Source organism: Dendrobium catenatum, unplaced genomic scaffold (genome assembly GCF_001605985.2).
Source record: "Dendrobium catenatum unplaced genomic scaffold, ASM160598v2 fragScaff_scaffold_414, whole genome shotgun sequence".
Taxonomy (NCBI): Eukaryota; Viridiplantae; Streptophyta; class Magnoliopsida; order Asparagales; family Orchidaceae; genus Dendrobium; species Dendrobium catenatum.
Genome location: NW_021318876.1, coordinates 3,220,334 through 3,231,872, shown reverse-complemented (window position 1 = coordinate 3,231,872; position 11,539 = coordinate 3,220,334). Strand labels below are relative to the sequence as shown.

At 32.5% G+C, this 11,539-nt stretch overlaps 1 protein-coding gene across 14 annotated transcripts in view; it reads left to right on the top strand.

The window, feature by feature from the left end:
* The first annotated feature begins 6,777 nt into the window (after positions 1-6,777).
* The window catches only part of LOC110101387, an 11,879-nt gene continuing 7,117 nt past the window's right edge, over positions 6,778-11,539 (top strand). The window contains exons 1-6 of one of the 14 annotated variants that reach the window (XR_003700501.1): positions 6,778-6,958; positions 7,338-7,395; positions 9,341-9,634; positions 10,259-10,417; positions 10,659-10,793; positions 10,916-11,533. Coding sequence is in view for 1 of the 14 variants with exons in the window: in XM_028694229.1 (XP_028550062.1) it covers positions 10,370-10,417; positions 10,659-10,793; positions 10,916-11,035 (303 nt within the window). In the remaining 13 variants the exon portion in view is untranslated. Of the gene's footprint in view, positions 6,959-7,337; positions 7,436-9,340; positions 9,635-10,258; positions 10,418-10,658; positions 10,794-10,915; positions 11,534-11,539 lie in introns of those variants that run through there. The other 13 variants (XR_003700502.1, XR_003700500.1, XR_003700497.1 and 10 more) reach the window with 13 other exon arrangements.

Here is an 11,539-nt window from a genome sequence, read left to right as displayed (position 1 = left end):
ACTAAAGGAGTTAGAGGAAGAGAAACAATCATCAATATTTCTTCCTTCAACTATTGTAGAGGAGAAATTACTGCTTACATGCTTTTAAATAAATAAGGAAAAAATATAATTTAATCAACAAACTCAATAGCAGAAGTGAGTAGTGATCTGATTCATAAAGCTCTAAAGGATAACTACAAAAACTCAAAAGCAAAAAACTAAAACACATAAATAGAAACAAGCATATAAATAAAATAAAAAAGAACATAAACAAAAAGCATAAATTTCAACCTTGAGTATATATCATACCTAATATTTTCCTTAAGGTGTTGAAGGTTTCAAAGTCTTGTTGTTTTGTAAAGATATCTATAACTTGGGATTCAACGGCTACTTGATTTAGCTCTATGTCTCCCTTGGTGATATGGTCCCTAATGAAATGGTGCATTATGTTTATGTGTTTGGTCATAGAGTGTTTGATTGGATTCTTTAAAATACATATGACACTAGAGTTATCACATAAGACTAAAATGGTACCTATACGTAACTCTAAATATAGTATTTAATTTTTTAACAAAATGGCTTTGACCATTTCACTTCTTAAAGCTGTGTTTTTAACTTTAACAGTAAATAAGGAAACTTAGTTCAATTTTCTACTGAACAAGGAGACTAAGAACTTTCCTATGAATTGACATGTTCCATAATTGCTTTCCTATCAACTCTTTATCCTGTAAAATCTAAATTAGAATATCCTTTGATTTTAATAGAAGTGTCATAACTAGGATACCAAATTCCTAAATTTTAGTTTCCTAAGAGATATCCAAAGATTCTCGTCACAATAGTCAAGTGGGACTCTTTTTGATCAACCTGAAATCTAGGACAACGACAAATATTAAATATAATATCATGAATGGTAGTAGTCAAGTGAAGATGTGATATAATTATTCCTCTATATTTCTTCTGATCAAATGATTTTCAATTTAAGTCCTTATCTAATTAAATAGTAAAACTCATGGGAATATTTATTGGCTTGGCCATATATATTTCCTATTTCTTAAGGACATCCTTAATGTATTTTGATTGACTAAGGAAAATTACATCATCCTTTGGCCTTATACTAAATGCAAGAAAGTAGGTCAGTTCTTCAATCATACACATCTCAAAATCCTAACTCAATAATTTTGAAAATTCATCACAAGTTTTTTATTAGAAGATCCAAACAGAATATCATTAACATAATCTTTGACAATGAGTAGTCCATCTACTACCTTACTTTAGAAATAGGGTGTTGTCTACACTTCCCTTAACAAAGGTTATCTCTAGTAGGAATGTGCTTAGCATTTCATATCATGCTTTATGTGCTTATTATATATATATATATATTATTTGAACCACAATGATAGGAAATTATAAATTTTCAAAGCTTGTGGATTGTTCAACATACACATTCTTTTATTACCTCATTTAGAAAGGCACTTTTAACATCCATTTGGTACAATTTGAATCGCTTAAAGCATGAAAAAGTTTGTAGCATTCTTATGGCTTCTAGTCGAGCTATAGAGGCAAATGTTTCTTTAAAATTAATTTCTTCTATCTTGTTATTCCCCTTAGCCACTAATCTTGTTTTTTTTTTAACCACTAAGACAAAATCATTCATTTTATTTTTGAAAACCCATTTTATTCCAACAATACTCTAGTCCTTCAATCTGTCAACTAATTCCCAAACATTATTTCTCACAAATTTATTTAACTCTTCTTGTATGGCTAGGACTTAGGATTCACCAAATAAGGCTTAAATTATATTGATTGGTTTATTATTTGAGATGAAGAAAGAGTGATTTACTTCTTTTTTAAGTCACAAAGTTTTTAACACCTTCAGATGGGTCTCCTAAGATCAGTTCTTTAGGATGACTTGAAAAATATCTCTATTTTCTAGGTAGCGAATTTTCAAGTTCCACCCATTCCTCTATATTTAAAGATTATACTCCTCGGTTGATTTCTACAACTTTTTCTTCGAACCTAGACCCCCCCAAAATTATTAAATTCATCAATTATAATATTAGAGGTCTCCTCTACCACCAGTGTCCTTTTATTGATAACTCTATAGGATTTTCCAACATTTGAGTACCCTAGGAACACTCACTCATCAGATTTTGGGTCAAACTTTCCTAGTAGAGATTTCCCAATTTTCAAAATAAACACTTTACATCCAAAGACATGAAGGTGAGAGAGGTTAGGAGTCCTACCCTTAAGAATTTTATAGGGTTTCTTATTTATTCTGAATCTAACATTAATTCTATTCAGAACATAACAAATTATATTCACTACTTTTACCTAGAAGTATTTAGGAAGTGTGAATTCAACTAATATGGCTATAGTGGCATCTACCAAGGTCCTATTTTTTCTTTCAGCAGCCCCATTCTACTGAACGGTTCTATGAGTTGAAATTTTTTGACCTATCTCTTGTTCCATACAGTAGGTTTTAAATTTTACATTCAAAAATTCTTCACCATGATCACTATGAATTATTAGGATTTCACAACCTAGCATCCTCTAAATTCAATTGGAGAATGATCTAAATTCCTTGAATTATTCACTCTTATGAGATAGGAATCTAAACCCTGATTAATCATCAATAATTACATACCCAAAAACTTTCTCTCCTAGGATTACAATGCTAATGTATTGAAAGAAATTCAAGTGAAGGACTGCTAAAGGTTTGCTAGTATTAATATCCTTGATTGAGTGGAAGGACAATTTGACTTGCCTTTCTATCTGACAGGCATCACACAGGTGGTTCTTAGTGAACTATAGTTTGGGTATGCCACTCACTAAGTCTTTTTGGGTGATTTTTTATGATTTTTCATTCTTGTATGACACAATCTCCTATGCATCAACCATGATTCATCACCAATAGTTTCTAGGCAAAGAGAAGTAGGAGGTTCAATATAATTTAAATCAAGCATGTAAATATTATTGATTCTTTTTCCTTATAATACAGTGTTTCTATTAAGCATATAATGTAGTTGGCATACAAAAAATTAATTTTGGAGCCTTTATCATAGAGCTAACTTATGCTAAGCATGTTATGTTTTAAGCCATCTGCTAGAAAAACATTTTGAATCAGAAAATTTTTTGAGTCGCTAATTATACCTGAGCCCAGCACTCTCTTAGCGGTGTTATCTGCAAGTGTCACCTGACCTCTAATAAAATGAATTGATTTGTAACAAAATGAATTGACTTATATCTCTAGTCGTGTGTCTTGATCATCTACTATCTAGGTGCCATATGCTCCACGAGGCCTTCTACGAGAGCATCCCTACAAAATAATCATTGGTCAGATTTGGGAACCCAAATAAGTTTTAGTTCCATCTTATAAAATGTTGGATGAAATGCTTGCATGTTATGCTATGAATTAAACAATTTTGGTCTCCACACCAAACATGTTCTATGGTGGTCAGTGCAAGTGTGTGAGATGTGTCTTAGCATGCCAGAGAAACATAAAACTCCAAAAAAAGGGTTTACTATTTTATGTGGGTTATGGTGCCTAAGATGGAACTAAGGGAAACAAAAACATTGTAATTACTGGAATTTTCCGAAATCTTCATTCCATATTTTGCTTTTAAGAACTTGTTAAACAATGAATCTTCTTTTTTCACCAAACTCCAGGCAAATATAGTCCTAGAGGACCGGCAATATTGACCACCGAATGCACACCTTGGCCTCCTTCCTTCCAACTCTTGCATAAGTTGTCCCAAGCCACATAGTGTAAACTGTGGATACCACCTTGTTTATCCTAAATAAAGCTTCTACAAACTTTATCCAACTTTTTTAAGGTACTCATTGGAACCAATGAGTGAGCAGCCATAAAAACCGATAATGAAACTATTACTGATTTAACCAATACAAGCCTACCAGCTAGAGAAATAGATTGCTTACCCCAAACATTTAGTTTGTTAGCAGCTTTCTCTATGATATAGTTAAAATCTAAAGCCATCAGTCTTCTAAGAGTCATCTTGATCCCAAGATTGTTGAACTCATTAACTTTTTTGTAATCCCAAAGCTTAGAAATTGCCTTCCTCCTTTTCCTCCTCATCAATTTTCCAAACAGGATAACAAATTTTTGCTCATTAACTTTTTGTCCAGTTCGTCTACCAAAATCTGCTATAATTCCCTTGAATTTCTTCATACATTTTAAAGTTGCTTTGGAAAATACGAGTATGTCATCTGCATACAATAAATGTGAGATTTTAGGAGTATTTTTAGAGATTTTTATACCCAATTTTCTACCTCTGTGAGATAAATAATTTGTCAAAATCTGATGGCAAATAATAAACAAATAAGGAGAGAACGGACAACCCTTTCTAAACCCACTTTTTGCTTTGATACCTTCAAAAATTTTGCCATTTATCATGATAAAAAACTCAAGATTCTCAACACATTCCATGAGAACATTAATAAAACTATTTGGAAAACCTTAGAGATCCAACACCAGTCTTAACGTTTCCCAAGCCATACTATCATAGGCTTGTTCCATATCTAGCTTGATAGCCAAAAAACCTTTCCTAGATTTCAAAAATCTGAGTTTGTTGAAAAGTTCATGGGCTAATAAAATATGAGTAGATGGAGATCTACCCTTAATAAAAGCAGTTTGAACTTCTTAAATAAGTCCACTAACCACTTTCAATAGCCATTTTGGCTATAATTTTGTATAAAACACAAGAATGACTTATTGGATGGAATCTTGGAGGAGTTTTCGGGTTGGTCACTTTAGGAATAAGGACCACAAGTGATTCTTTCCATACGGAACAGAGCTTCCCTATTTGAAAAAATTGGTTCACAATAAGCCACAACTCATTACCTATTATGCTCCAATAGTTTTTAAAAAATAAATTGGTAATTCCATCAAGTCCATGAGAAACATTAGAACTGCAGTTTTGGATTACCAATTCTAGTTCTGATAAAGTGAACTCTGCCTGTAGAAGCAAAAAATTGGATTCAGATAAAAAATTCAAACCTGGCATCCACCCCTCCAAGCAGCTGGTTCGTTTCTTCCATTTATCCTTGTAGAATTTCAACATGATTCCTTCAATATCTGCTTGCTCTTCTACCAAAATCCCATCTTCATTCCTCAGTTATCGAATTTCATTCCCCAATCTTCCTCCATTAGCAAAGGAATGGAAGAGATTGGAATTCATGTCATCCTCCTAAATCCACCTCACCTTAGATCTTTGTCTCCACCATCTATTAATCCTTGCTACAGTCAAATTGAATTCATGAGTTTTGGCTCTTAACATCAATAGCTTTTCACAAGATAGTCCATGGCCATTTGATTCTTCAATCTATAAATTGGAGATCTCCTTTTTCAATGCTTCTTTAAGATCTAGAAAAATCTTCAGTTTTGTTTTACTCTAATAATGAAGGGCTCTCAACACCCTCTTGCACTTCACATTAATAAAATTCATAGCATCACCTTTAACTGGTTTACTACAAGTCTTTAGAACAATAGCTTTAGATGCCGGATATGAGGACCATACCTCCTCATATCAAAGCAACCTGCTCTGCTGTAATTTTTCATTACAAAACCTTAGAAGTAACGAGCAATGGTCAGAAGTGATTCTCTCCAAATGCTTAACTGCTGCATTGTGAATCTCATTCAAGGCTTTAGTGTTCAAAAGGCACCTACCAAACCTCTTAAGGATACAAGCATTTCTGGTTTTTTTGTTATACCATGTAAATTTTGGCCCTACCAAGCCAACATCATGAAGATCCATCTTTGTCATGAAAGCTCTCATTTCTTGTGGCCCTTGAGAAAATGAGAATTTCTTCCCACCCCTATTTTCATCTTGGGCTAATATACAATTAAAATCACCTCCTACTACCATAGGGATTTCCTTCTCACCACAGCCTTCTAATTATTCCAACAACCTCCTCAAGTGAAAGTTTTTGTTGCCATACACCGTCGAGATCATCCAAGTGCCTTTGTTGAAGATATTAAGCTTCCGAATTACACATTGAGGAGAAGCTTCCACTAGAGAGAAATTAGCCAAATTTGCTTTCCACAAAACAATAATTCCTCCAAAAGCACCATCTGAGGGATACAAGAAGAAATCCCACAAACAGCCACCCAGACAACCAAAGAAATTTTTTTTTTTGAATTTTCCGGCGGACAAAGAGCGCCGAAAAGCTGCCAGAATATTTTACCGTCGGAAAAGGCTGTTGGAAAAAATTTTTCGGCGCATTTTTTACCGGCGGAAATTTATCCACTGGAAAACTGCCGGAAAAGTATCACTTTCCATCAGAAAAAGCCTCCGTTAATTGGTGATTTTGCTGTAGTGAAACTAGAATGTTAAAATTTAATATAAATGTTTGTAAATTATCTCCCCTAATATTTAGATTTTTAGGTTGACTTTGTTTGAATAATTTGTTCATCATTAATCATGACATATTTTTGTGGGGTTTCTATCTATTTATTTATTTTATTATGTTTAATATGATGTCAATAAGGATTTATAGATAGAGTTTGGAATCGAAAAAAAAATAGAATAAAAATATTAAACTAAAGAAATTCAAAATTAGAACAAAATAATCTAACCAATATATATATATATATATATATAAGAATTTTATTTAATGACTATATATTATTTATCTAATTAATAGTTCACTTATTAAAACATACAGTAAAATATATTTTTTTTTTTGGAAATGTAAAAAATAATTTTTATTTTTTGAGATGTAAGTAACGGTTATAAGGGCATTTAGGTAAGACGACAAATCAAACTAATTTAAGAGTGCGACTATGGCAGAGAGGACGGCCGAACGGTCTCTCATTTTCTGCTTGAAGCGCCGAAGGCCTTGAAGCTGAAGGCTAGTAATCAAAGAAGCGACTCGGTCTATCTGCGCTCAAAGCTCGCCGGAAACGATGGTGTGGCTGCTGTGAGTAATCGAAGGTTGGTGGGACTGCTGTGAGGAATCGAAGGTTAGTGGGGCCTAGGGTTAGGGTTTTCTCCCAAACTCTCCGTCCTCCTTTTACTTAATTGTTTTTGTTGTTTTTCTGCTCGTCGGCTCCTGTAAACATCCCTGGTTAACTTATTATTATTATTTTTTTAATTTCTGTGATTTCTCTTCACTTCTTCCCGATTTGATTTTGTTCGCTGACGCCGCTCGCTGCAGCCTACAGTCTCCCGTGCTCCCCACTCTCGTCAAATTATAATTTTTTCCCCTTTTAAGCCTAAATTCCCACTTCAACTTTTTATAGGGTTTGCAATTAGTTTATCTCTCTCTCTTTTCTCCGACGCATACTCTTCTTTTACATACCTCATTTTCTTCTTAGTTGTTGTCGTTTTTCTCCCTGGCAGAAATTACTGCGTTGCCGGCACCACTGATTCTCTGATCGGCTTCTTCTCATGTCGGATAGTAGGTTGCTCTTCCGCCTTTCCATTTCTTTTCCTCTAAGGTGTTCTTCTCCTCTCTGCAGTGTTCTTCTCCTCTACGATGAAATATATTGTTTATCCGAATTTAAAAAATGTCTGACAAAATAGTTATATTTTGGTGTGTAAATTTGTTGGATTCTATTTTTAGTTTTGCTAGCTTTATTTGGAATTAATCTGAACAGATGTTTCCTTATAGATATATAAGCTGCAGCATGAAGCACAATGCTCCTAGAATAATTAAGTTGTTCTCCCCACAACAAATTGGCGATCAACTTTACAAATAACTCCAACCAACTCAAACAAATCCTTAATGTTCGTTTAATTCAATCTAAATTTAAGTGTAATTACAGTGTTTGTCTTTACTAATTTCATGTCACACTGAATATATTTTTATTCTCCAATTTGCAGTTTCTCGCAAAAAAATTTTAAATACTCCTCCAGGGTAGATAACACTGCATTTGTCGATGTTCCTAAAACAAAACATAAAAATTATAGTATCTAGTAGCAAGCTTCTGCTAGAAGTATTTAGGCCTGATGAATACATAAACTACATACATATTTAATATTGCATCTTTGATGAAATATATGTAGCTTCTCATATAAATGCAGGTTATATAGTTCAAAATCACAAAAAAAATGTACTAAACATTGACATAGATATAGCCTACATTCACAATCAACTATCTTCATTCTATAATCTTATTCAACATAGAAAACATACTCTACAAACAGGACTTGATAACGACAATTTATCTGGTGCTGTATATCAACTTAATCACCATCTCTATTTATGACACTAAGAAGCCATGTCATCTTTTACTTTTTGGATAATATTTTTATCTATTTTGATTGTTTATGATTTTCTTCTTAAGTATCATCTTGATCTAAAAGTTAGTTGAAAATTAAGCTCTATTTTTTGTGAAAAGAGGTTTATGGAGGTGTAATAGAGCTCTATACTAGGTATTGGGTAATTTAATCACGAAATATACTCATCATGTTAGTTGGGTAGATTATATTAAGTTAAAATTATTGGATGAGAAAAATTCAGTTTTTCATATATTATGATAAAAAGATTCTTTATGATTTGTGAACCAAGGACAAGATTTTCAATTCATTTTCTATCACATTTATTTCCTTTTAAACTCCATAGGCTTTCTTGATGTCAATCTTGTTCTTAATTACTTGATTCCTCTAGCAATGTCTATCAATCAATTATTTTATTTTCATTGCTACTCGTGTGCTTAATTTGTTGCCCTCTATGTCTCCTTCCCTTGAAAGAATTTTAACTCGGTTTTTTTTTTTTTGCAAGAAATGAAATTGACATGTTTCTATGAAAAAATATGATAGATCAAATATTTCTATTGAGTTGAACAATTTTACTGTGGAAGCAGATTCAATTCTGCATAGTCTGTATTTCAAAATCATCATAGAAATCTTGTAATACTTGAAAATCATGTCAACTATGCATATTTTTTTGTTTTAAAATTTTGAAAGACTCTCCCCATACTTGCGAAGTAATTTCTTTGTAAAAAAATCACAATTTAAATGTTCCTTTCGTAAATCATCTAAAGGTCATAGCATTGATCTAATTAATTGAATTTGAAATGCAATTTATTGTTAATTCTGGAATTAATTTTCCTTTCTAAAATCTTTGCTTATTGTTAATTCCAATAATGAATTTTTTTCTAGGTTTTTTTTTGTGACAGTTTTATTTCTATAGATTGTGAAGAGAATGCTCCATTGTTTCCTGCTAATGTTTTAGACATTGATCCTTAATATTTCTATAATCCTTGTGGTGTTCATCTCTGTGTCCGCTATTGCAATTTTCATTTTATAACTTTCTAGAATCAACTTTATGATCCTGGCTTTTTCTTTTTGGGAACCTTATCATACAAAACGTTCTTATGATATTCATTTCATTTATCTAGCTTAGGCAAACTGTTCCCTTATTGGCTTATAAAACTCAAGGAGAGTAAAAATTTGAGATTTATGTCAAGGAAGCGATTCTTCTCGATCTGCATACCAAGATCAAAGACCAGACTCCAAAATTGGATTGGAGAAACAAATGGTTAGAGATCCAATAGATAATAAAGAAGTTGGCTATGACGAGATCAATCATCCCTCGACATTTGAGGGTCTTGAAGAGAAAATCCTTGAATACATTATGAAACTGACCAAAGAACAAGAAGAAGCTGATTACAACGAAAATACTCGGCATAGAGGTAAATTTGATCACATTTTTATTTTTTATTTTTTCACAACGGAAAATTCATCCTGCATATAATTTGATTTTTATTATCGTCTTATTACGTTGTTGGAGAGATAAAGCTTCATTTGTGATGACTTTTTTTATTGCCTTTTAAAAGTGTTTTAATTAAAAATAAAAAATTTTATACTAAACTCTACTTTAAGAAGTAATAAAAAAGTCATCTCAAACGAAGCCTGAGTGAGATTAATACTCAATGTCAAGAGAAACTGGTAACAGTTCGAGCTCAACAAGCTTGCCTTAGAGATGAGTTTCTTCGCAAGGAATTACAGCTTCTCCATAAGCAATACCCAAATTTTCATCTCTTAGTTGTTCATTTTCTTCTTAATTTGGTAATTTGATAGACAATTTTAGAAACTCATCAATATTTCGATCAATATATTTGTAATTATTTATATGATATTTATATTTGCCAAACTCTTCTTTTACTTAAGGTTTCATCGCACCAATTGCTATCTATCTTCTAAGTGCTGAAGCAAATTAATTAAAGCATGGCTTTGGCACTTGGGAATATAACTTTTCCTATTTAAGTAATAAGCAGCGGCTAAGGTTGTTGTAAATCTCTTGGCTTTAAATGCAGTAGGTTGGTTTTTTCCTTTACTAAAGAGCAGTGCAAAGCTTATGATTTGCTCGAAGAAGGCGGTAAATGGAAATGATCTCTATCTAGATAAGGACTTGGAAAATATCATCCATGCTTGGTCAAATCAGCTTCCCTTCCCATTTTCTATTTAATGCTTTTGTAAGTAAGAATCCATCTCTTCATTAAATGTTTAGAACAATAGAAGAAAAAAAATCTATGGAAAATGATAATGATGATATATTGTTAAAGGTGAACATCTTTTACATGTATGTTTATTTATATATGTAAATGTTCAAGTGGAAGGATCGACATTTGGAAGGAGGGAAGAGTGAATATGGATACAGACAACTTTCTGTAGAAAATATCTAGTTTTTAATTCATGAAAATTCTGTGATTGTAGGTTTATACATCAGATGAAACATGTAGACTGGCAAAAGTCAGTGAACTTTTTGTTTATCAGAACCTCAGCAGGGTCCCAGCTGAGAATGTGGAGGCAGGAGATATTTGTACAGTTTGTGGAATAAATGATATAATGGTAAGCAGTCCACTCGGATCCATCCTGTAGTTGTATTTTTTTCAGTCTGCATATCTATGAGCTTTTTCTATGGAAACGTGTCAAGTGGATGATAGCTTGTTATTATTCTCATGTTTATGCAGATTGGAGAGACAATAGCTGATAAAAGCTCTGGGAAAGCAGTAGTACCCACCATCAAAGTAGAGGAACCGACAGTAAAAATGTCTTTCTCCATCAATATTTCTTCCTTTGTTGGTCGGGAGGTATAATTCTTTCACGATAAATGAAATTTAATAATTCACATGATGCATTTGAAATTCCAAAAACATAGTCACCCATACAATGCTTTTCCAGTTTTATTTATGAAAAAATTCTTCCAAAGTATGGATTGACATGTAAAATTTTACTAGTCACAAACCACAAGTCTACAAACTTTAGTGTTGAATCAAAGTAAACATTCACTACAATGCTATTTTTTTTGTTTTCTTGCATTGTTAGTAGATGACGTTGAGTTCTGGTATCAACTAGATCACTCTTTGTTTCTCATATCAAATTCTTCCAATTTCCTTATAACTTTTATTACTATGGATTTCTTATTACTTGAATTTGTTAATAGGATCAATGATAAATTGATAATATTGTCATCTTTTTCTCTTTGATTATTGTTCATTTAGTCCTTCGTTTAGGGATTGCTTGGTTGGGAATATTTTAAGTGTATTGCATTTTAAAAGGATGGGTGTCATGATTTAGAATGCTTGGTTGAGAGT